Here is a 27,197-nt window from a genome sequence, read left to right on the forward strand (position 1 = left end):
ACTACGTCTAAAACAGTTCATGGTTTCCTTAAGACAAGATCAGATAGGAACATTAAAAGAGATTTAAGCCAGATCAAATAGAAACACTAAAACAGACTTATAAAAAAACCCTGATCGCTGTCAAAACAATTACAGATCAGGTACAGCCAATACTTAGTAATTACTAAACATCATCTTGGCAATCAAGATGTTAAAAGTTTCTATATTTAATTTAGTCATTACAGCATTTTTAAGTCTAGTGTTTTTAAAAGAGATAAATATTTGTAGAGTCAAGCTGTTAGGATAATTTTGGCCATGCTCTGTACATCTTTTATATCAGTCCATGCTTAGTACATTTTGTTTATAACAGATAATAGATCTATATAATATCAGTTTTATAAACAGAATTTTGTTATTACAGGTTTCCTGACCCCAGGTCTATGACCTGGCCATGTTTTTAGGAGACTTGTAAAGAATTTTAGAATGAAAGATAACAGGCTTTTGAGAATTTTGTAATTTTTTTAAAAGTCAAAGATAAGATATTTACTGCAAAAAAAGTCTATGATTCTATATACTTTCTTTAACTTCAGATGACTTTGAAACTATTCTAGAAGAGATTTTACTCTTACAAGTATTCATGTTTAATTAATTTTACAAGATGTTGTTTCATTATTTTCCAGTCATCTTTTATCGTATTCAAAATTTACTTACAAGTTTAGTATATATCTTTTTTCTTATTCTTATGAAAAATATTAAAGACAAGTTATTGTTTGAGGGATAGATTAAAACAATTAAGAAAGCCAACAATTATTTTTCGCAGAAAAATCATCCAACAAACTCCTTTCTGTGAGCATCTTAATGTTTTTTTCTAGTTTTCATCAGTAAGCAGAACAACAGATAAAATATGAAGTGGTTGTTACCCCTTTTAAAATATGATCTAACCATATAGTGGATGAACATAAGAAACCTTCAGTAAATATGTTCCCTAACATAAACTGTTATCACAGAGATATGTCTCGCCTTTTTGTAATTTTGATAATGCAAATGTTGAAATTAAAATAGCAATACTTTAACATGTAAGTTATGCAAATATTCAAAGTCGACGAATCATGACATAAGGTACATGGCTAAACAATCTCCATGGAAATGAGATGTGCAAATGCTAATACAACTGCATACCAAATACCATTGACTTATTATAAGTCATTTCCTTTCAACAAACCTAAACACAAACATTTACTATATAAAAGTTTCAAAGTCAATGAACCATGATGAAGGGGTGGGGCTATATAATCTCCATGGAAATGATACTTGCAAATGCCAATAAATTTGCATACCAAATATCATTGACTAACATTAGCAGTTCATCTTAAACTGATCTAATCACAAACTAAAACATGTAAACAAAGCAAAAGTTTAAAAGTCAATAAACCATGACTGAGGGGGCGGGGCCAAATAATCTCCATTGAAATGAGATATGCCAATGCTTATACAACTGCATACCAAATATCATTGACCTACCACTTGTGGTTCACCATAAACTAGACCTAATCACAAACTAATACATGTAAACTAAGCAAAAGTTTCAAAGTCAATAGACCATGACTGAGGGGGCAGGGCCAAATAATCTCCATGGAAATTAGATGTGCCAATGCTAATACAACTGCTTACCAAATATCATTGACCTACCACTTGTGGTTCACCATAAACTAGACCTAATCACAAACTAATACATTGTTGACGCTGCCACCCCCACCACCACCGCCGTCGCGATTCCGTGAAGGCGAGACAAAAACCATCGGATAAATCAATGTTCTCATGATACCAGTATTGTGTTTTTTTATGTAAAAATAGTTTATTTTCTGTTTTTTTTTTAATATTATATTATCTTAAAGTAAGTGAAAACTCCCTAGTCCTCCATGATCCATCATATGAGTAGGAGAGTCAGACTTATGGAATTAAAAGACTTAATCTTGTAATGCCAGATATTCATCCAAGGTCCATGGGGTTTATAAAAAAAATATAAGCTGTTCTTGTCTTGCTGTGTCATTTAATTTGATAAAGCAGGTATAGTATTAAAGTTCAGCTCTGTTTATATCTTGTATTTGTTTCTTTTGTTTCTTAATATTATATCTTATTTGCATCATATATATCATGGGAACACATTTTTGTAAAATATGACCATAATTAAAATTCATGACATAACATTAAAGTCTAAATATTAAAAACACTAGAAGCACAAAAGCATTTTTGAATACAAAAATCTATAGATTGAGTTATATTGATTTATTCATGATGTACCAACGATTTTTACTGTACATGCTCTTTATGGTAATGCATTTGTCTTAGCAGCAGGGGTAACTACTTTGACCTTGAATTTTGATATTTAGTCAAGTTCAGTAAAATTTACTATAATTATGGTTCAAAAGAAACAAAAATGTTAACAACTTACTATAATTTCTTATTCAAAAGCCATCTGTAAAGCTTGTAAACCGTTGCAACTAAGCTAAAAGTGCTGTTTATATAATCATCAATAATATACACCCTCATTTTCTATATTATAAATTCTTGAACTGAAATTCCTTAATTCCTTTTCTATTATCTTATTTCTAGAGGAAGCATATATTTCTTGCTTCTTCACTCTATTTCTCCTATTTTTTTTGCAAATATAACATTAATCTTGTGACCTGAGGAGTTTGAAAGTAGGATAAAGGAGTATGTGGATATTTTTCGAAAGGTTTTTTGCTGATTATATTGTATATATAGTGTTACCTTTGCTACCAAGAAAACTACTGTTAACACTTCTGTAACCTGACCAGAAATAATTCAGAATACGGTTAACATTTCTGAGATCTGACCCGAAATAATTCAGAAAGAAAACTGTTATCATTTCTGTAAACTGACCCGAAATAATTTCCAAAACTGTAAACACTTCTGTAAACTGACCAGAAATCATCCAGAAAACTGTTAACACTTCTGTAACATGACCAGAAATAATTCACAAAACTGTTAACATTTCTTTAACCTGACCAGAAATAATTCAGAAAACTGATAACACTTCTGTAAACTGACCAGAAATAATTCACAAAACTGTTAACATTTCTGTAATTTGACAAAAAATAATTCACAAAACTGTTAACACTTCTGTAAACTGACCAGAAATAATTCCCAAAATTGTTAACATTTCTGTAATTTGACCAAAAATAATTCAAAAAATGGTAACAGTGATAAATTAACTATTCCCAGTATAGTCTTTTTCAGCACACAATGACCATATGTAGCTATTTGCAATAGCAGAACTTCCTTTCAAAGAATTCTTTTTTGAAACATGTTACTCCATCTAAAATCCCCTTAATTTAATAACAAAAATCTGATACCCAATAACATTAAAATATATAAGTTAGATCAGAAGTCACAAGGTGTTAGTTCAAAAACCACCTGAGGACCAAAAAAAAAATTACCAAAAACCAAAAAGGTATAAAGGACATATATATAAAAACATTCCTTTGTTTCTTTTTTAACTTTCAACACATGGATAATGGTTGTGATATATTTTGTTACTTTTTCTCTGGTAAAAATTACAGTAATTGCTTTACCAAAATTAAAGCTGAAGCATCTGATATGTTGTCCTTGTTCTGTTAATGAAGGCATTACCACTGTTTTGAACCACTTATATATCATAAATAAACAACACAATATAAAGAAAAGACATCAACACTTCAAAGAGAACATATTAAAAAGGCATATATCACAACATCATAATGAAATAAATTATCTAATAAAGTACTGGTATATTTAGTAACAAGTATGTATGAAAGCCATAACAATCAGATTCCTTGGCTAAACATATGATAGTAAAAAATTATAATTTAATGTAAGTATTTCTATCATTAATTAAATTCAAACAAGAATGCGTCCATAGTACACGGATGCCCCACTTGCACTATCATTTTCTATGTTCAGTGGACTGTGAAATTGGGGTCAAAACTCTAATTTGGCATTAAAATTAGAAAGATCATATCATAGGGAACATGTGTACTAAGTTTCAAGTTGATTGGACTTCAACTTCATCAAAAACTACCTTGACCAAAAACTTTAACCTGAAGCGGAACAGACAGACGGACGGACAAACGGACCGAAAATAAAAATAGTTCATTCATTATCTTAGAAATACATTTAGACTCAAACATGTAAATAAGAGCAGTTTAAGCATTATCAATAAATAAAGATGATAGTTTCTACATAGAAATTAACTTGTTATGGCCTTCATATGTATATATAATTATAATTTATATACCCTTACGTACTGAAAACTAAAAATAGAAAATTATCAAAGACATGCAATTAAAATAATTATAGTCCACACCACAACAGGGGAGACAACACCTGACTTACTAGACTGCATTTGATTGCCCTCGTAAAATGGCAAGTTTATATGTTGTTCATATAAAGGCTTCCCAAATAATGGTGATTGGGGCAGAAAATCATCTCCTGTAGAATATTGTCACAATTTTAATTGGGAAAACAAAAGTATTGAGTGCCAAAAATGTTAAAATGTAGTTAATTCTTTAACATGTGCCATATATCATCTGAAATATACTGGTGCAAAATAACATAAAATTACCTGAAACCAGCATAACTTGGTTATATATCAAAAATATTTGTTCAAGTCAAAAATATCAATGCTGGTCTGTACTTATATTCATTGTCAAACAATTCTTATCTCTAATATCTAATACAAAATATAATATCCATAAAACCCTACGTGTCCTTCAATTTATAAGGAGATGTTGGGTAAACATGGATGAGACAGCAACCCAACTGACATTCATCAAAAAAAGATAGTAAGAGTTCTTCAAACAATGGGGAAATACAAATATCCTTACACAAATTTCAGTTTTCTGTATGTTTTTATAATCATGACAAAAATCATTTAGACACAAAGTAAATGTTAGAACCAAACTAAGAAGAAATGTTGATTCAATCATTTGTTTTTCTTGATATTTCTTTTCTCAAGGAGAAAACAGTTGCATTTTTCCCAAAACAACTTTGTTTAAATTTCATAAGAAAAGACCAAATTCTGAACAAATTTTGGCCCATATATACACATTTTCAAATACAAATGTACAATCAGTTCTAATCAGTATCTTGACATATTTTATTGACTGCACTGGTTAAATAATATTTCAAGAGAAAAAATCCTATGGAAATGTCCTGTTAAAAAGAGAGAAAAATGAAGCTACCCAACTAAAAAAGTATTTAATTTAGACAAGTAGATATGAATTATGTATACTTTGAATTGAAGTACAAACTGCATTGATGTGTTAGCAAACCAAATGAGAAATCAAACCTTTTTTTTTCTAATCATTTGTTGAAAAACAAAAATTTCAAATTCATTTGATTTGCATTTTTTAATTAAAAGTTTAGAAAATTAAACAATTAAGGGAGAATAACATGAACAAATAAAACCATAACAAATAACATAACATTCAACCATATCACCACACTTACCAAATAAGGTGGAATCAAAAGCTAAATATAGACCGTCATTATTTACATACTAATCCACAAAAGTTTAACATTGTTATAAACATTAAAAGATATATCAAAAGATGCAAAGCCATTAACTCAAAATAAATTCTGATTATGTAATAGTGCTGAAATTGTTAGGAATGGCATCCCACTTCTTTTCTATATTTAAAACTTGATGGCCAATATTTATTGCCTTGAAACAAGTTATCTTCCTTAAGAAGACAAAATTCAATTTTAAAAGTTGCTTCTTCAAGATGCTTTCAAGACATTTTTAATTTTAAAATGAAAAACGAAATTAGGCTTATTCCCAATCAATGATTTTGAATAAATTTTGAGTCGATAAAATTATTAGCTCTGAAAATAATTTTCATTTCATTTTTTCAAAAGTAAAGGCTACTACTTTTACTTTAGAGTTTACATTTCTGTTTTTCCAAAATTCATCCCTCCAGAAGATAAGTGATGACTAATGAGGTTGTCATCTTTAAATAAAGATTATTTTATTTATTTATTGAATGAGTCCCTTTAGAAAGCTCCAATGCTTCCCCTTTCAATCTAGCTCTACAACACACACACACACATAGAATTAGATCACAAATATTTGACCTTCATGGTTTATTATAGGATTTTGTTAAAGCTAACACCATTTTGCAATTATATATAATAGCTACTGTGAATTGTGCTGTTAATGTCTCCAGTGATTATTAAAACTAAATAGTATTTAAAATAGTTAAAATACTAAACAGAGGAATATTATCAGAAATGTTCACTGGAGTTTTATAGGAAAGATCTAGCTTGGAAGATTGTTTTGACTTTTGTTACCTGATTCAGATATCCCTCTTAAAAAATAATTCTATATATTAAACTTTAATTTCCCCAAAACATTCCAATTTAAATCTGATACATCAGGTAACAATTTAATCTAGCATTAGGTTTAGGACACAGCAACATAAAGTAGCTGCATCTTCCTCACCAAATGAACTGAGTTCACTCAACCATGATGTCCTGAATTCACTAGACCTTACACTGCTTCTACCTGACAGCAAAGTATTAAGTTAAATGCATTACACATTCAAATTCACACTCCTGACACAAATCACACTTTAAAAATATTTTAGTTGTCCCGAAAAGTCCCAATCACTCCAACAAATATGTGTGGTGAACAAAATAATACACTTGAAAACGTTTTTGTAATTTAATTTATAATATTCAATAAAAAAATCTGTACAATTTGTTTTTGATTTTTTTTTTTAAAACATGTTTTTACACATAGTATTTTTTAATAAAATCTCCAATTCCTTCTCAAGTCGAAATTTAACCTTCTTTCCTTCACTAGTTGTGAATTTCTCCTGATAATTTGTTTACAGTTGATCATCACACATATAAGGTAATCTGCTCAAAATGTGATCAATCGTGGAAAGTCTCAATGTCTCACCATCAACTATATCTTCTTCATATTGAAAAAAACACATTTTATTTCCTTATATTACTAAAAATGCCACCCTATTTATATTATGTTTACAAGTTCTGTAAAACGATAATTTCCACTATATCTTCTTTGTATTAAAAAAGCATATTTTATTTCCTTATATTACTAAAATTGTCACCCTACTTATATTATGTTTACAAGTTCTTTACAAACTTTATGTTTCTTTAATTACTTATAATGAAAGAAAAAATCTTCCCTTTTGATATTTCATATGTTTTTCTTAAATTTAAAATCTGATTATTACCCACAGGATTGGAACATGCCAAATCAAGGGAAAAAAAAACAATATATTATTTCAAACTTTTTCTAAGCAGTCCAAGTTATATATTAATGAAGAAAGGGAGCTTACATTCTCTATCAAAACAATAGTTTTAACAAAACATGATGCCATGGAAACCAAACAACATTAATGGAGTCCTTACCTCCTTCATCTTCTGAATCAGATAGTAATGTCTCCTGCATGGTTTCTGGAGAAACGACCTTGTATTTGTCCTCTGCTGTTGGAATGGTTTCTGTTACCTCAGTAACACCAGCTAGAGTATCAACAACTGATATGTAACCAAGGCGTTGTGCAATGGAAAGAGCTGTTTGTCCATTCTGTAAATATAAACATCTTTTATTACACTATCAGCTGTCTTTAATAAGAAATTGAAAGGGGGAATTTAAGTAAAAAATTATACTTAATTTTCAATTAATATCTCGATAATGGGCCTGCAAGTTCTAGATGGCATGCAGGAAAAAAATCTTACAAAAAATTTGGGGTCATGATAGCCAAAATGTCAATTTATGAGTATATCTTGCTGAATGATCGATAAATCAATTAAATAATAAATTGTTTGTTGAAATGATAACTCTTCAAATCAAATAAAACTAAAAATATCATTTACAGAACCCTAAATGAAACCAGGTTTATACAGAAACATATATATGCATATGAACCTCACTTGTCAATGTGATCATAGAAAGACTGTAATATTTAGTTATTTAATATGAAATTGACAGGAGCTGGTGTATGTAATTGTATGCAGGAAGGTTTCAACCAATTCTATTCATTATCCTTAAGCAAAACAGACAATAACAAACCTATTAAACTCCAAGGTATTCAAAGTGCACTAACAATTGAGGCTGTTATCTTCGGAAAAAAGTGAAAAGTACAATAATAAACAACCCAACATCACAGTCCTGGCTTGCTTAGAACTTATTTTGTTTCACAAAACATCCCACTTTGATGATAGTTACTTATTGTTTATGGAGAATTTAGTGTTGAAAACTTGATTATTTATTGATTGGCAAGACAAGACACTTTCGTATCCTCAGTAAATTACCACTGTTCTAAATTATTAATTTTAATACCATCATACTAGGGGAGATAATTCTAACATAAACTGAAGATAGCCTTTGTTTCAATTCAGATCATCATGTCTGAACCTTTTCTGTAGACAATTATGTAAAAATACTCCATATTGCACATCATACAGATATCCTATTTTCCCTTAAAAATTTAGTAGCTTGACCAGCACTGGTGGTAAAAGAAAAAAATTTATTGGATTCTGAAAAGAACTTTTGTAATTGCAGAAAGATCATTTAATGGCCCTTCAGTGTTAAAAGTTCTATTGTACTCTAAACTGAGGATAATTCATGTCTGAAATATTGTTTAAAAAACAACACATAGTACTTCTGGCTTTCTGGAGTTTTTTTGTTGTTTTTTTAAAGGAGAAGGGGCTAGTGTCTGATTCACTTCTTCACGTAAATCATGCTCATTCATTTAAATCATGCTCATTCATTTATACTTTCACCGATCCTAATTCAGCTTTTATCAGTACTGAATTTGTTTATCATTTTTACACTAATGTATTGAATCGACTAATGAAATATGAATAGCCAGACATATATTACAATTAATTAAAGCATATACCCACAACTTAATCATGACAGAGGGGGTTAATTAGTTTATACTAGCGGCCAACTACCTGACCAAAAGACTTTAAAGGTGGTACATAACACTACAGGGAGATAACTCTGTAAAAATCCGCTCAATGTTTTAATCACGTTCTATTGTTAAGGAAATATTAAGTTTCTCAATGATCAAAATTAGTGTTTGTCAAAGTGCTATTTATCCAATGAAATTTTTCCTATAAAGTGTGTGGTTCAAGTTTTTTGAATTTTTTATATTTTTGTCAAAGGGTCAAAATAAATATTTTGTCAAAATTTTATGAAAATTAAACGAGCCAAATTAATTTTAGTCAAGGTTCTTGGTACCACCTTAAGAACAACTTAGTTGAAATTTTCAGTAAGAGATTGGAAAGTTGTATTTGATTTTATTTTGATGCTCCCAAGCATTTGATGTATCCAGCTTCCCAAACTATGGAATTCAAGTAGAATAGAGAATGGAAATGGGGAATGTGTCAAAGAGACAACAACAGACCAAAGAATAGAAAACAGTCCAAGTGTATATCGATGAAGCTTAGTCCAAAAACATGTGTCAGGGACACTGAAATCATTATCAAAACTTTGTACATGGCCCATTCAGGAGCTGTATTTGGGTATAACCCTCCATTTTCTGGAAACTTACATTAGAGACAGCGTTAGGTGAAGCCTTGTTTTTCAGCAAGAGATTGACAACTTGTACATGTCCTTGTTGAGCTGCCTGGTGTAGTGGTGTGTAGCCAAGCTATAATATAAGATAATATTCTAATGAACGACTTATGATGTGATAAATGTTTATACATCTATATAATGTTCTTTTGGCTGAATAACTTTATTTGGAATGACCAGTTACTGCGGATTCATTTTTTTTCCTAGGTACCAATTTTCGTGGATTGAGGAAAAGTTTTTGTGGATATTTGATTTCATTTGCATACAAATCTATAGAAAATTTGTATCCAATGAAAAAAATACTGAATATAGAATTAAACACTTTTTTGTAAATTTTCATAATGTGAAGAAAAGAACAGCAAGATTCGTATATGTATTATAATATCACAAAATAAAGAGCTGCGCCATGAGCGCATGATAGGCCCGTCGCTTTTTCAAAGAATAAAGTTCCACAACTCCTCAATTTCATATCAGAAATTTATAAAAGAAAAAACTAAAGGGAGGTTATTTTAATAAATATAAAACAGTCACCAAAGTTTCATGAAAACTGCTCAGAGCGCTTTTGAGTTATTGTCCGAAAAATGGAAATTCCCCCCTTTTTTATGAATAAAATCCCATAACTCGGAAACGTAAAATTTAAAATTTATAAAAATCGAAAGGGAGCTTACGTCAATAGATATAAACAATTCACCATAGTTTCATGAAAACTGCTCAAAACATTTTTGAGTTATTGTCTGAAAACTGGAAAATCCCCTTATATAAAAAGACCTAAAAATAAAGTAATTATAGTATTCAAAAGAAATTTTATTGTTTAGGCTACAAGTTACATTATTTACATGAAAATTACAATATTCAGAGGGATATCCAATAAACTAAACAGAATTTTTATCAAACATAGTAGTAACTCACCTTGGTGGTAGCGCTGACAGAAGCTTCATGTTCCAAGAGGAAGCGAACCATGTTAATCTGTCCAAAATGACATGAAGTGTGTAAAGGGGTGTATCCAGCCTACAATATATAATGCATCAATTATTTCTGTTCTTTCTGTGGAAAATATCTTGTAATTATAATGAAAGAGACAAATTTACAATGATTAAACTTCAAATCTTCATTAAAAAGGCCCGAATGGCTTAGTGGTCTAGGTACAGTCAATTGTTATAGAGGATGAAGTTGTCATCTCAGTAGAAAAATTAATATAGAATTCAATAAAGCACTGAATCTAAAATCCTTTTAACTTTTTGCCTTATGTCTTTGGCATACACATGTGCAGTATTCTTTTCCAGTTTCAGCATTTTTCGTAAAACAACATAAAGTGGCATACTATTCCTGCAAATTTGTATATTAGTTCAACAAAAAGATAAATGACTGTAGTTGGTAACATCTGATAGCTGGTCAAGCCTAACTGAGGTCATTTGCACAAACTATATATGTATGAGCCAATTACAAACCTGTTATCTATATTTTAAGTTACTCAATTAATCTAAGTGGTTTAGTTCTAGCACTAACAATTTTAACACCTATACAACCTATTCTATTGGATTTGACAATGATTCTAATATATCACCCACCTTAGTTTGTGGGTCAATTTCTGAGCCATATTTGACCAATACTTCAGCAACATTGACTTTGTCTTCTTGAGCAGCAAGGTGCATTGGTGTTAATCCATTCTAAAAATAGAAAGAGGGGAAAGATATCTATAGAACATAAATCAACTAAAAATAAATTGGCTTAAATGTAGACCTGCAATTAAAGATGTGATGTTAAAAGTTATAACTAACAAAAACAAATCTATTCATATTTATGATTTTGCCACTAACATTAGAACAAAGATGAACCAGGTTTAAATGTAGCTATCGTTAACTAACATCAGACTTGTATTGGGCAAGATATGATTGTTGCTTACATAAGGTTTGATGTCAATATTCAATAGCTAATGAATCAGGTTTGACAGTACCTTACATCAGCTTTGACACAAAATTAAGATTTGAAAGAACCAAAATTTTCTTTAAAAACATGACCTTTGGCACTAACATTAGATTTGTAATAAGTGAAGTATGACAATAACAAACAAGTGTTTGGCACCAACATTATACTTGTAACAACCAGGTCTGACTGTAACTTGCATGAGCTTTGACACCAATATGAGATTTGTAATAAGCCAGGTCTGACTGTAACTTGCATGAGCTTTGACACCAACATGAGATTTGTAATAAGCCAGGTCTGACAATAACTTACATGAGCTTTGACACCAACATGAGATTTGTAATAAGCCAGGTCTGACAATAACTTACATGAGCTTTGACACCAACATGAGATTTGTAATAAGCCAGGTCTGACAATAACTTACATGAGCTTTGACACCAACATGAGATTTGTAGTAAGCCAGGTCTGACAATAACTTACATGAGCTTTGACACCAACATGATATTTGTAATAAGCCAGGTCTGACAATAACTTACATGAGCTTTGACACCAACATTCGTTTTGTAATAAGCCAGGTATGACAATAACTTGCATGAGCTTTGACACCAACATTAGATTTGTAATAAGCCAGGTATGACAATACCTTACATGAGCTTTGACACCAACATTTGATTTGTAATAAGCCAGGTCTGACAGTAACTTACATGAGCTTTGGCACCAACTTTTAATTTGTAATAAGCCAGGTATGACACTAACTAACTTGAGCTTTGGCACCAACATTAGTTTTGTAATAAGCCAGGTCTGACAATAACTTACATGAGCTTTTTACACCAACATTAGATTAGTAATAAGCCAGGTCTGACAGTAACTTACATGAACTTGTCACCAACATTAGATTTGTAATAAGCCAGGTCTGACAGTAACTTAGATGAGCTTTGGCACCAACATTAGATTTGAAATAAGCCAGGTTTGACAAGAACTTACATGAGTTTTGGAACCAACATTAGATTTGAAATAATCCAGGTCTTACAGTTACTTACATGAGCTTTGGCACCAACATTATATTTGTAATAAGCCAAGTCTTACAGTAACTTACATGAGCTTTGGCACCAACATTAGATTTATGTTCCAGTAGAAGAGATACCATGTCTGTATGACCTTCTTGTGCAGCTAAGTGAAGTGGTGAGAAACCATTCTGTAAAAAATGTCATAAAATCTTAGTAATAATGAAAATGCTTGTGAGCACTGAAACAAAATGATTGCATTCATTTTTGCATTGGGAACCAAAAATTAAACATTGCATTGTATAAAGCATTGGAAGGCAATGCAATGAATTGGTTCAACTACAATTAATGACAAAGGAAGATAACTCCAAATTTAAATGTTACTTTAAGATTGACATCATTGTTATTTTTTAAACACAGACTAGATCCATGCACCATGCACAATTTATGTAATTTTCTTGACAGGTTTGGTTATACACATACACATCATTTTGTAGCTTGAATATTTGAGTTTATTACATTGGTAGCAATGAATTACATTGATTTCCCAGTCAAATAAAAACCGATAATTTCACACGTGAAATAAACGTGGTTATTTCACTCTCTGACGTCATACAACAATAGGCGTTGTCAAGACGTCGATAACGTCGGATCAAAACAAATTGTGAATGCGTAGAAAAAAGATATAGTTCCTTTCATTTTTCTACATTAATTTCATTAAAAAAAGCCATTTGCCAATGTAATAAAAAGAATAACTAATCAAAGAATTCAAATATCGAAAAATATTCAACTCGTGACCGAACAACACTGATAATTAACTCATGCGCTACGCGCATTCGTGAATTAATGTGTTGTTCGGTCACTCGTTGAATATTTTTCTCTATTTGAATTCTTCGATTAGTTATTCTATAAATATATTTCATCGATTAATTTCTTGAATGAATAGGATGTATAGAATAATATAGAATAATGTGTTCAATGCACTGTGATTCTTTATCTCAAAGGTAGTGATCAAGTCTGGAAAATTGATCAAAACTATGAAGCAAGCCACAAAAGGGTTTTAATTGCATGACTGCAATCTTTACCCCCCCCCCCCCCCCCCAAAAAAAAAACACCAAAACTTCATAAATAGTTACTTAAATTTGTACATAATGAAAGAGAATGGAGCCACTATTTTTGTTTTGTTATTTATTTTGAATAGTTTATCTCTTGTTGTATTCAATGAAGAAGTTTTAGGTTGACACCCAACCTACTACATATTTATGACTTTAAATCTAATGTTAATATTTTAAAGTTAAAGGGAGGTAAGTATTTAGAAATAAGTCTACCTTTGATTCAGCATTAGGATCAGCACTAAACTCTAGTAGTGTAGTAGCTATATCCATCTGATTCTTCTTGGCAGCTATGTGTAGAGGTGTGTAGCCATTCTGAAATAATATTACCATCATATACAGATAAAATTAGATATATAAATTAAATGAAAGTCCAATTTAATTTCCTGGAAGTTATGAAATATTTCAGTTTTTGAAATGATCTTATCTTTCCCAAAATCTGTTTAAATTTGACTAAATATTTGAGTCAGAGTTGTCCCAATACAAGGGAAGTTTACCATCAGGGTACCATGATACTTAATCTTTATCTTACAATATCTTTGGTTTTTGTTCTTTTTTGGTTAAGTAATCAATGTCTATACCACCAAAACTTGTACAAAATATTTTAAATTATATCATTAATTGGTTGAGTTGTATATAAAGATAAAAGCTGCAGAATAATTCTGTCTCATTACAAGAAAACCTGACCATAAATAAATGGAAATAATACACATACCTTAGCTGTACAATGTGGTGATGCCTTGTGGTCCAACAGTAGAAAAGCTACGTTGGAATGATTGTAATGTGTAGCCACATGTAGAGGAGTCAGACCATTCTTTCCTTGGACATCTGGATTAGCTCCCTTCTGTAGGAGTAGACTTGCAACTTTGATATTTCCATATTTGGATGCAATATGCAGTGGAGTGAATCCTTTCTGTAAAACAATTCAAATTATTTGTAAGAATTTTTAATTGTCAGGTTAACTTGTCAATTATTGAAAGTAACTGTTCTTTAACTTACAATATGTACTTTATTCCATTCCCATTACATAAAGATTTGTCTGCATACAAAGTTAATGTGGCATGCTCAATCATTTGACTGATTTGGTTACTGTATACTGAGTCAGATTTTAAATGTACAAGCTTACAAGAAAACAACCTACAAGACTGATACCTCTAAACAGACACGTTATTTGGACAACTAGCCTGACAGTGATTGTTTAAACTTGTAAATGCTCCATACTTAACAATTATAAGAGTGTGATATTCCAACTAAAAAGAATCTACTTTTTATACCCCCTGGTCGTTAGACATACCTTAGTAGTAAGACCATGTGACACTCCATGTTCCAACAAAACAGAAACTACTTTCTATACACCACTGGTTTTTAGACATACCTTAGTAGTAAGACCATGTGACGCTCCATGATCTAACAAAACAGAAGCTACTTCTTCATTTCCTTCCTTTGCAGCGATGTGTAATGGCGTGTATAAGTCCTTGGTGACAGCATCAGCGTTGGCTCCGTGTTGTAACAGTAATGTAACATTGTCAACATTACCCAGTCTTGCAGCTATGTGTAGAGGTGTTTGTTGTTCCTGGAAAATAATCAAACATTTGATATAGAGAAGGAACTTCCTAATCCCTTTTCACAATTTATCTTCCTTAGTTCACTACTTTCTATACAAATATCCATTTTTTATTTATGAAGTTGATACTTCAGCAACCACAGAAAAATTAAAAAACCCATTTGATTTATAAATTTTCACTTAAATTTCAAAATGTTCATTATTACTAAGTCTTTGCCAAGTGATTATGTTCATTTATAATATAAATTTCTTTTTGATTCTAAAAAGTAAAAAAAAATGCAAAAAATTTATTTTCAAATTCCATATAATTAGACTGACAATTATTAAAGCCAAAGCAGCATAGCACTGCTTGAACATGTTAAAAAGTAGGATTAGTTATATAGTAAACACTTAATGTAAAAGCAAAAGAAAACAATAAACTACAGTTTTTTATTTCTTAAGATATATTTGTTATTCTGAATAAAAAAATAAAAATGTCCACATTATCTGTCTGCAAGACACTTTTATATAATCTGAAAACAAATTCTACACATAGATATATACTATTAGTATGTTTTTAATGTACACATTACTATCTGGAAATGAATGTATATTTAAATACATAAGATTTAATCATTTACATAACTATTTTAAAACTAAATGTATATCAAATTAACAGAAAAGGGAAATTAAAAGACGGAAATATACATATTGCTATTCTTTTCAGTAAAGTAATAATAAGTCTTGTCTGTGTTAGTCTTTGTCTTGTCTCTGTTAGTCATGGTCTTGTCTGTGTAAGTCATGGTCTTGTCTGGGTTAGTCATGGTTCTATCTGAGTTAGTCATGGTCTTGCCTGTGTAAATCATGGTCTTGTCTGTGTAAGTTATGGTCTTGTCTGTGTTAGTCATGGTCTTGTCTATGTAAGTCATGGTCTTGTCTGTGTAAGTTATGTGTAAGTCATGGTCTTGTCTGTGTAAGACATGGTCTTGCCTGTGTAAATCATGGTCTTGTCTGTGTTAGTCATGGTCTTGTCTATGTAAGTCATGGTCTTGTCTGTGTAAGTTATGTGTAAGTCATGGTCTTGTCTGTGTAAGACATGGTCTTGCCTGTGTAAATCATGGTCTTGTCTGTGTAAGTCATGGTCTTGTCTGTGTAAGTTATGGTCTTGTCTGTGTAAGTTATGGTCTTGTCTGTGTTAGTCATGGTCTTGTCTGTGTTAGTCATGTTCTTGTCTATGTAAGTCATGGTCTTGTCTGTGTTAGTCATGTTCTTGTCTGTGTTAGTCATGGTCTTATCTGTGTTAGTCATGGTCTTATCTGTGTAAGTCATGGTCTTGTCTGTGGAAGACATGGTCTTGTCTATGTAAGTCATGGTCTTGTCTGTGTAAGTCATGGTCTTGTCTGTGTAAGTCATGGTCTTGTCTGTGTAAGACATGGTCTTGTCTGTGTTAGTCATGGTCTTGTCTGTGTTAGTCATGGTCTTGTCTGTGTTAGTCATGGTCTTGTCTGTTAGTCATGGTCTTGTTTGTTAGTTATGATCTTGTCTGTTAGTCATGGTCTTGTCTGTTAGTTATGATCTTGTCTGTTAGTCATGGTCTTGTCTGTTAGTCATGGTCTTGTTTGTTAGTTATGATCTTGTCTGTTAGTCATGGTCTTGTCTGTTAGTTATGATCTTGTCTGTTAGTCATGGTCTTGTCTGTTAGTCATGGTCTTGTTTGTTAGTTATGATCTTGTCTGTTAGTCATGGTCTTGTCTGTTAGTTATGATCTTGTCTGTTAGTCATGATCTTGTCTGTTAGTCATGGTCTTGTTTGTTAGTTATGATCTTGTCTGTTAGTCATGATCTTGTCTGTTAGTCATGGTCTTGTCTGTTAGTCATGGTCTTGTTTGTTAGTTATGATCTTGTCTGTTAGTCATGGTCTTGTCTGTTAGTTATGATCTTGTCTGTTAGTCATGATCTTGTCTGTTAGTCATGGTCTTGTTTGTTAGTTATGATCTTGTCTGTTAGTCATGGTCTTGTCTGTTAGTCATGGTCTTGTCTGTTAGTCATGGTCTTGTCTGTTAGTCATGGTCTTGTCTGTTAGTCATGGTCTTGTCTGTGTTAGTCATGGTCTTGTCTGTTAGTCATGGTCTTGTCTGTGTTAGTCATGGTCTTGTCTGTGTTAGTCATGGTCTTGTCTGTGTTAGTCATGGTCTTGTCTGTGTTAGTCATAGTCATGGTCTTGTCTGTGTTAGTCATGGTCTTGTCTGTGTTAGTCATGGTCTTGTCTGTTAGTCATGGTCTTGTCTGTTAGTCATGGTCTTGTCTGTTAGTCATGGTCTTGTCTGTTAGTCATGGTCTTGTCTGTGTTAGTCATGGTCTTGTCTGTGTTAGTCATGGTCTTGTCTGTGTTAGTCATGGTCTTGTCTGTGTTAGTCATAGTCATGGTCTTGTCTGTGTTAGTCATGGTCTTGCCAACAATCAATACGCATAAGAAAACAATGACTTTTCGTTCTTATGAAGATTTGAAAAAGTAAGTTCTTGGAAAAATGTGATTCAAAAACATGCAATACTTTAAAATCTACAAAATACTGTAAAAGTATTAATTTTTTGCTGGTACAAATACTGGCATAAGATTAAAACTGATTATTTAGAGTAATAGTTACTTTTGAAATAAGTCTTTGGAAAGGTAACATTCATATATAACCATTTTCATAAAAAATACTTTTTTGCAGTAAAAAATAACATAATGATAGGAGGCAAAATTAAAAGAAATTAAAATCCATAATATATTAAAATAACATTTTCTATTTGAAGAAATTATACACAGCAAAAAATAATAGCCTTACAATAAAGAAGTTTGTGTTTTATTGTCACTGAAATGTCATGCATTTTGAAAGGCGGTAACTGCACATTAATTATCAGCAATAACTAGCTTTGTTTATTATGTCAGGAAAATGCACATTTGGCAGACAAGATATTTTTTAATGTTGGGGCTTGAAATACTTAACAACTTGTTGACATGAGAAACTGGAAGCAAGTGGTTAGGTTTGACAGATCTACAGGATGTCTATACCTACATTTTCTATATAATATTTCTGAAAATAATACAATTACAAAAACAACATCAAACATTTGGCTTGTCACAAAGGGAAAGCTGTAATAGGTGCAGACAGTTATTCTGTAATAAAAATCAAACTTGTTCTTTGCACAAGAAGTGAAAAGATATTTTCAAATTGATTGCATTTGAAACCTTTAATTGCATTTGAAACCTAGAAAGTATCCCACATGACATTCTGTATAAAAGACCTGGTATATGCTAGAATTCATGTATCAGTTTACAATGGTACCCCTGGGTAATGACAATGACAAGATTCTCAATCCTGTTACAATGATAAATTAAAACTAGGATACATTTTTCAGAGAGTTTGCCCAAAAGACTTTCCAAAGCAAATCAACAGACAAAGATTTATGGATTCAATACATCTAAAGCCTATGATATTGACACAAACAGCTTTCCATACAAAAATCAATACCTTACAGTCCTATCACCTAATGACCATACAACAGAACTGATCAATACTGTATACATTATTCAAACAATTTTATGATATACGTATTAATGACCACATCTGGATAATGAAGTTTATGTAATAATAGTTTCCTGTTGTATAATACATTACCAGAAATGTCAATTACCAAAACGTAATTTGTCTGGTGAACTTTCAGCTAGGGAGATATAAAAGTACAGTATCATTTGTTTATATGGATGACATGAAAAATAGGTCCCTCGGTACAAAGAACATCAAGAATTATATTCTAATTTTATCATGTAATTCTACATACAAGAGGCTGGCCTTAAACTGTACTGCTAAACTAATGGTCATGTCCAACTTTTTTGTCTAATGCATGCCATTATTATTAAGAAATTTTCCGTGGAGTAAGTTGTAATATTTAGCGCCTTACAAATTCAATATTGATTGATCTTCTTTCACTAGCGAATGAATGCTGAGGAAGAATCTGTGCAGCACATATTTTATTTCTTTTGGTACTTCTTAATATAGTTTGTAAGTACAGTGAAACCTATATATACAAAGACTTTAAGAATTGAAGATTATAATGGTGTTGGGCTCACTAATTAAACTACTAAAGAATGTTTACTATATGTCCTGATACAAGAAATCAGCTAAAATAGGTTACCAGTTTGATTTAGGCATAATTAACAGAAACTTGCAGCCTTCTCACGTTGGTCTGGTTTATGGAATTTCATTGTTTGAATCTTGATAAATGGAAAAAATGTATTTGGATGGACATATATTTTTTGTGTGAATATAAAGAGATGTGGTCAGGATTAGACAAGAACTCAATAGATATTGGTACCACATGGATAATGACAAGTTCACTGTATTCAATTTGGTTTAACAAGATAGTACACAATTAATGGGTATTCTCTTTACACAAAAACTCCAAATTTTATCATCCTTACAACAGGCCTAAAGTGACTGTAAAAGCTTACATGACATTGGTGATCTAAAGCTGAAATCACTGATTACTGACTGAACAGTGCAAATCGTATCTTCAAATTAAATATAAACCATGCTCTGTTATCAAATCTAAAAACATATTAATTTCTCTATATATTTGAAGTTTTGATTCTGATCTTGTTATTTTGACTTTGCATTAGCAATTGCTTTTGTTTGCAACTTGTTTTGTTTTTACATTGCATATTTTTCAGAATTCCACAAAACAACATCAATCTTAGGGAAATGTATACAACATAAATCAATAGAGTTTTTATTATTGAGTACTGTATATCTTACTCTAGCTCGTGCATCCACGGTGGCTCCATTTCTGAGTAAGATTCTGATGATGTCTGTCTGGTTAGCTCTGGCGGCTAGATGTAATGATGTCTCTCCACGAACCGTGGGATGGTCTGGACTGGCATTGTTTTGGATTAGACTAATCACAATATTCATATGTCCCATAAAGGAGGCCACATGTAAAGGTGTTAGTCCAGACTACAAATAAAATTATTACAGATTGTTATAATAGAATAAAGTGCCCTTTAAAGGATACATTGTGGGAGGTTAGTTCAGGTTCCATCTAAAAGAGGAATAAAGATTAATAGGCAAGAATATTTCTCTAAAGATTTTTCTCCACTCTTATGGAAAAAGGAGAATGGAGTATTTTCATGTCACATTTCGTTCTGGGTCTTAGAAGGGGCAGTTAACTCTTCACAGTGTCTTAGAAGGGGCAGTTGAATCTTCAATGTGCGTCTTAGAAGGGGCAGTTAAATCTTCAGTGTGTCTTAGAAGGTGCAGTTAACTCTTCACAGTGTGTCTTAGAAGGGGCAGTTAACTCTTCACAGTGTGTCTCAGAAATGGCAGTTTAATCTTCACAGTGTTTGCTGTTTTCATATCTTGACCATGTACAATGCAATGAATTGGAAAATGAAATGTTTGTGTAGGTCTGATTTCACAGAAAATGCCTATTACAATATAGAAAATTTCACCACATGTAAAAATTTCCTAAAAGCAATATCCTTTCATTTTATAAGATTATTAACCCTTTAATCATTACATATACAGTTTGTAACCAAAATACCAGTGTACAATCCAGTCCTCAAGCAACACAATGGGTGCCTAATAGGAGCAGGAACAGCTTTCTCATTCAGAGCACGAGAGTTTGTGAGATATTGTTACTCATTCATTTTTTCTAAAATCAATTCTTACCTTTTTTTATCATAAACTTTAAATTCTTAACTCAAAACAGAACATTTCTGTTAACAAAACAATGTGTAAATAAAAATGTGTAATGCTACAAACCTCAGTGGTAGCTTGTATTGATGCTCCATATTTCAGGAGAAGTTCAACGACCTTGATCCTGTTCTTCTTACAAGCAATATGTAGTGGTGTGAATCCATTCTGAAATATCAATATCAAAATGTTGTAATACTCTAATCATAGAATATCATAGAACTGGTAGGTTTTGTGCTATATACATAGTTTATTTCATTATTTCCCTTGGAAAGTTTATTTCATTATTTCCCTTGGAAAGTTTATTTTTATTATTTCCCTTGGAAAGTTACAAAGCTTAAGTCACAGAGATATAAAAGTTATAATCCATTCTTCAATTTGTTCTATTCCTTTGTCTGCCATATTTGTTTATTTTGTTTATTGGTTTTAAGCATAAATCAGGGCGTTGGTTGTATCTTTTGATTTGTTTCACATTCTGTCATGCCGAGGCCCTTTACAGCTTTACTCAACAAAGCTCTTCCATTAACAATAGATTTTGTTACATTAATTAGAGCATTAGCATTTAAAGTTTATGACCTGACTATACTCACCAGAGCTCTAGCATTAGGGTTACACTTCCTGTCCAGAAGTAACTTGGCCGTCTTTACATTACCACAATGTCCAGCAACATGCAGTGGTGTCAGGTAGTCCTGTTAAAAAAATAATACTTGTCAAATTACTATCCACTAATAAATATACAAATTCATTACATTGCCTAATTTATAAGTCAGTTCTTTCATGTAAAAGTTTTCTATATAAGCTTTATCAACTTTATGTATTATTAGTAAACAGATTTACCCTGTATTCAAGTATTATAGCTGGTAATGAGATCAGTTGTCTCAAGAAATGTTTTTTTTTTAAATATTTTTTCATTTACATATACATGAAACATAAAAGGAAGTCATGCAATATAAAATATAACCAGTGATAATTTACCACAGTGACATCATCAACGGGAGCTTTGTGGTACAACAGAAGTCTGGCACAGTCCATGTGATCACCTTGTGCTGCCATGTGCAAGGGAGTTAACCCATTCTAAAATGTAAAAAAAATTGATATCAATATAGATTCTTGATAAAAAGATTTAAAGAAAATAGCTCTGTAACAAATGTCATTACTTATTTAAAATTTTAATAAATTGGATAAACTATTACATGTAATGAAATTTTATCTCTATTAGAAATATCATGAGGGTAAAATGAAATAAAAAAATCATTCTTCTTCAATGGTAAAACTGAGATAATACAATAAAAAAATCAAAGCACTGTAAGCGCTGTAGGCAGTTAACCAAAAACCAAGGCAAACATAATTATGAAAACTGTGGCTATGTTGCTTCATTTTTTTTAAGATTTAAAAGAACAAACATTAAACATTCATATATTGTGCATTTATGTTCATTTAATGAATTAATTATTAAGGCAAATAATTCATATTTTATCAAGGTTTTCCAAAGCAACGCATATATCAAGTATATTTTTAATGGTCATGTGTCTGCAGTGGTACAAGTTCGAAATGATTGCAGTTGTTCTAGTTGATAGTTAACGTTGGTATTAGTTGACTGTTAGTAGTTCAAGTTGACTTAGTACGAGCTTGTAATAGTATGCATGGACTTGCTTCCCTGGAAAGAAAACTGAGTTTGTGTTCTACAGTGCAAAAGTTATGAGACACAAATCAGACAAATGTTTACTACTACGGGGATCAAAGGTGAGGTCTGACTGACCTGCCCATAGTAAATGTAAATAACCCCCGCCTTCACCCCAAGTCCATGATGTCTAAGTTTGGAATAAAATGACAGGTGATTATAATAAAGTTGGTCAAACATTCTTGGGCTTGAAAGATATGTTTTCTTTAAAATGAGCCATATTAAAATGAAATTTTTTATAGAACCAGAAATTATTCAAAATATAATTAGGGTAAATTCTTTAAACCTACTCATTTTTTGCATCAATAAAATTTTATGATATCACTTATTTATTTATTGTGTGTCTTGCTTGTAAATGTATAAGTATATATGTAATTGTTAATGTATAATTGTTATCCTCTTGTAGCACCATACGTGTGCTTAAGTTTAAATAAATTGTCTTGTCTTGTCTTGGGATCTTGACCGTTTACAAATTCTCAAACAGGAGGGGTGGGGTGACCGCAGGGACTCCCTCTATATTTCATTTGATTTATTATATTGTCCCATACAAGAATATATTTGGTTTAGGGGTGGGGATCTCGACCATTTCAAAGTTCCCAAACAGGAGGGTTGGGGTGACCCCAGGGACTCCCCTGTATTTCATTTGATTAGTTATATTGTCCCATACATGAATATATATGGTTTAGGGGTGGGGATCTCGACTGTTTCCAAGTTCTCAAACAGGAGGGGTGGGGTAACCCTAGGGACTTCCCCCTATATTTCATTTGATTAGTTATATAGTCCCATACATGAATATATATGGTTTAGGGGTGGGGATCTCATCTGTTTCAAAGTTATCAAACAGGAGGGGGTAGAGTGACCCAAAGGATTCCACCTATATATCATATGATTTGCTTACATTCAGGTATCATATAATCTAGTTGCACTATTTGTGAAAACAAAGAAAGAAACTTCCAGCTATTTTAACTGACCCTTCAAAATTGAGAAAAAAATTGCAGTAATATGTTTACACTTTAAAAGCATCTTACATGCATTATCAACATTTATCACTGATAAAGAAGATTTATACTGTCACCAGGAACATATATATTGTTAGATATACTGTTCCCAGCTGTCACATTGTATTGGATTTTGACATTAAAATTTGTCAGAAAGTAATTTTGAGTTTCTGTATCAAATATTTTTTGCTTTTTCTTTCTTTTACATATATCTTTTGGTTTCCATTTCTAGTGTTTATATTTATTTACCATGCATAGATGTATTTTGTCACCTGCCTGAAATTTTTTTTGTAGTTGATCTCCAAAACCCGGAATTACCCTTATCCGCTTCTGGAATCAGACCCGATATTGTAATTGTCTACACGGCATCCATTGTTTTTCAATGTTGTTTTTGTCAGTCAGATACGATTTTACTCAAATTTACACATTACTTGTCGGCGATTATCTGTATAAAGCTAGCGGTTGAACAAAATGAACATCGCTGTCATGAATAATAAAGATGAAAATACGTTTTGAGATCGTTTATTTAGAGACTTTGGTAAAAAGGTTTGCAAAGTTATTTTTAATTTCTTTCAAGTGAAAGGTCCGTCGGGCGTAGCTAGTAACCAAGTTGAGAGTCCGATTGCAAAAGTGGAAGGTCGCGGACCTCGGACCACCGCTAATTTGAACCCCTGCCTCCAAATTGAAAAGATACGAAAATTTCGTCTTCTAATTTGAAATTGCCGCCAACAGCATGAACAGTTGAACTTATTAATAGACTACTGACGTAGTTGTACCACGTATTGACGACAAACAATATTCCTACGACTTTTGCCATTTGGGAAATCTAAACTACTTGTCTTTAAAGTTTTTCGGCGATTAAATATTTCATACAATTGTTCTTTGACATCTTAGCCAAAAGCACAGGGGATAATAAACTACATAAGGATTCCTAATGTGCTCTACTTATTATGTGCAACTTCAAAACTTTTGGGTGGTTCGACGATCATTTAAGGTTTTTTCTGGTCATATTTTTGTAATCCAGAATTAAAAGTATGAAAAAACTATTCAATTAGTTATAAATAACATTATATCCAGCTAGATAATAACAATGGCACGTATTTCAGCATTTATTGGGTAGAACACAAATCTAGGGTGCTCGCATAAGGCAGCTTAACTGCCTAAAAAAACCAAAAAGATAAATATATAGCTAAGAAATTATTATCTACAAATAATAAAACAGATTTCATCTTGATACATTTGTACAATAAATCCTGGAATATAAATATAAGTAAGTATTACTAGAAATTTACAATCTTTTCTCATCATCTTTGAGACCATGTTTTGTATTTACCTTAGTTGTAGAAGATTTTGGTGCTCCTCTTTCCAGTAAAGTATCCACAACCATTTCATGTCCACTTCTAGCTGAACAATGTAGGGGAGATAATCCATCCTAAATATTAAAAAACAATCATGAACAATGTTATTTCAAAATATTTGCATTTAAAAAAAAATGATGAACAATTGTTATTTCAAAATATTTACATTTCACATAATTCTATCTTTTTTAAAATGCTCCATCTGATTGGGTGATGGCAATTGTATTTTTTCACACAAATTCCATAGATTGCATTTTTTAAAACTGTCCCCTTGGTAATTGCTATGAAAGGATTCTGTGCCTAATTGTTTGACTGATAGTGAGAGTTGTCTCATTTGTTCATATCATGGAAGTAATATTTAAACCCTGGATATCAAGGGGAGATAACTTACTCTAGTTTTTTCATCAATTACTGCTTTGTTGTCTAGAAGTAAAGTAACCATCTTGTCCTTTCCCCATCTGGAAGCTACATGGAGTGGAGTAATATTGTTCTATAATTATAATTATATTGTTCTGTAATTATAGTTATATTGTTCTGTAATTATAATTATATTGTTCTGTAATTATAATTATTCAACTGTGATCACATTTACCTCTCTGTCCAGTTCCTTTGTCAAAACAAAGATATAAGGTACATTTTGTTTTCATCCATACTTATGATAAAATATTCTTAGTATTTCAAGGACTGCACAACCTTTTAACATATCCAAGTTAAAACCTTTAAACATATAAATGAATTGCCCTTTTAAAACTTGTAAAATTATTTAGCTACTAACCTTGGCTCTAAAATTGACATCTGCACCTTTAGAAATCAAAAGTGTTGCTACGTTTATGTTGCCATAGTGAGCAGCAATATGTAAAGGTGTAAATCCACTCTGAAATTAAAAAAATTCAAATATTTCAAAGATGCACATTGATTTTTCTTTCTCAGTAAACACAACCTACTTGCAATAATATATTAATGATACAGAATTTGTACTTAAATAAACCCAGTTTACTCATGAAACAGATAGGTACCAGTTTTCAGAAAATTATTGTTAATTTATTCACACTTCAATATTAAGATATTATGTTATTTTGTAACTTAAAGTTTAAGGAAGAAAAAATAGATTCAATCTCAAGAAATGAAAATTTGCATAAAATAGTTTACTTTCTACCTGCAATTTTTAGTGCTTTACACAACACATTGTCAGATTCAAACATTACAATTAACTGTTGCCATAAAACATATCAGATGCATAAAATATAAAGAGTTAGGACCAATTTCTCCTGTATTCATTTCACAGCAGGGCCATTTTCAAAAAATATTTCATTCTTCACTTATACTCATAGTATCATAGCTTTATGTGTTTACTTCAAAAGGTTTTAACAATATTACAGGCTATTTCAAAACAGATCACCAAATTATAATACATCTAAAGACAGCCCAAAAACTGCAAATTAAACTTTGAGTATTTATCTCAAAAACATATAAGGCCATCCTACACAAAACTATAATCTGTTTGGAAGAAAGGTAAAATTTGTCCTCTGATTACAAATTAATTCATTTCGGTTAGTGACCTCCTTCGAAGCAAAATTTTAGAAAAACAAGTAAAATTTGGCATATTTACCAAAAAGACTTCAACAGCAACATGAAGTGCAGAATAACATTTTAATAATATGGAAATATGTGTAACTGTTAAAAATGTTTATAGTTTATGATATACACTCTTTAATATTATTTTATTTCTAGTAAGAATCAACAAATTCAGATTTTGACCCTATGAGTGAAATAAATGCAGGAGAAGTTGGTCCTACTTCTTTCACAACTTCATTTTAGTTACAAAAGCAGATCCCTATATTGAGTTTTCCACCAAAAGGTCATAAAACATTGAAATAACCTTTGGTTAGCAAAAAATTTATAATTTGAACAGACTTGAAATCAACTTTGGGACATTGCAGGTCTTGAAGCACAAAGGTCAAGGTAACATTCTTAATGGATATTTGAGGACCAGTTTCATGGGAGGATAGAGTAATATGAGGACCAGTTTCATGGGATGATAGCGTATTTTGCTGGTACATTTACAGTGACACATAAAAATAAACAAAATTAATGAGACAAGAATACCAGTAACCATAAACACAACACACAATATCTAACCTTGGTTGTATCATTGACAAGTCCTCCATCCTGAGTGCAGTAAGAAAACAAACACATATAACTAGTTTTATTCTTTGTACTTTTTCTGTTTGAGTGTAAACTAGTTCGTTTTT

General features: G+C 31.4%; 1 protein-coding gene across 50 annotated transcripts in view; it reads right to left on the reverse strand.

Moving 5' to 3' along the window:
* LOC127708564 (ankyrin-2-like) overlaps positions 1–27,197 on the reverse strand; it is a 192,752-nt gene that overhangs the window by 118,750 nt on the left and 46,805 nt on the right. For 40 of the 50 annotated variants that reach the window (XM_052213477.1, XM_052213479.1, XM_052213494.1 and 37 more), the window contains 18 exons: positions 27,085–27,114; positions 25,721–25,819; positions 25,337–25,435; positions 24,921–25,019; positions 21,884–21,982; positions 21,499–21,597; positions 20,978–21,076; positions 19,973–20,170; positions 18,233–18,250; positions 15,007–15,204; positions 14,347–14,544; positions 13,848–13,946; positions 12,612–12,710; positions 11,161–11,259; positions 10,502–10,600; positions 9,570–9,668; positions 7,420–7,594; positions 4,375–4,470 (listed from right to left, as the gene is read on the reverse strand). In XM_052213477.1, coding sequence (XP_052069437.1) covers positions 4,375–4,470; positions 7,420–7,594; positions 9,570–9,668; positions 10,502–10,600; positions 11,161–11,259; positions 12,612–12,710; positions 13,848–13,946; positions 14,347–14,544; positions 15,007–15,204; positions 18,233–18,250; positions 19,973–20,170; positions 20,978–21,076; positions 21,499–21,597; positions 21,884–21,982; positions 24,921–25,019; positions 25,337–25,435; positions 25,721–25,819; positions 27,085–27,114 — 2,002 coding nt within the window. Of the gene's footprint in view, positions 1–2,751; positions 2,791–4,374; positions 4,471–6,481; positions 6,545–6,943; positions 6,959–7,419; positions 7,595–9,569; positions 9,669–10,501; positions 10,601–11,160; positions 11,260–12,611; positions 12,711–13,847; positions 13,947–14,346; positions 14,545–15,006; positions 15,205–18,232; positions 18,251–19,972; positions 20,171–20,977; positions 21,077–21,498; positions 21,598–21,883; positions 21,983–24,920; positions 25,020–25,336; positions 25,436–25,720; positions 25,820–27,084; positions 27,115–27,197 lie in introns of all 50 variants that reach the window. The other 10 variants (XM_052213528.1, XM_052213491.1, XM_052213486.1 and 7 more) reach the window with 7 other exon arrangements.

Source organism: Mytilus californianus, unplaced genomic scaffold (assembly GCF_021869535.1).
Source record: "Mytilus californianus isolate M0D057914Y unplaced genomic scaffold, xbMytCali1.0.p SCAF_7, whole genome shotgun sequence".
Taxonomy (NCBI): domain Eukaryota; kingdom Metazoa; phylum Mollusca; class Bivalvia; order Mytilida; family Mytilidae; genus Mytilus; species Mytilus californianus.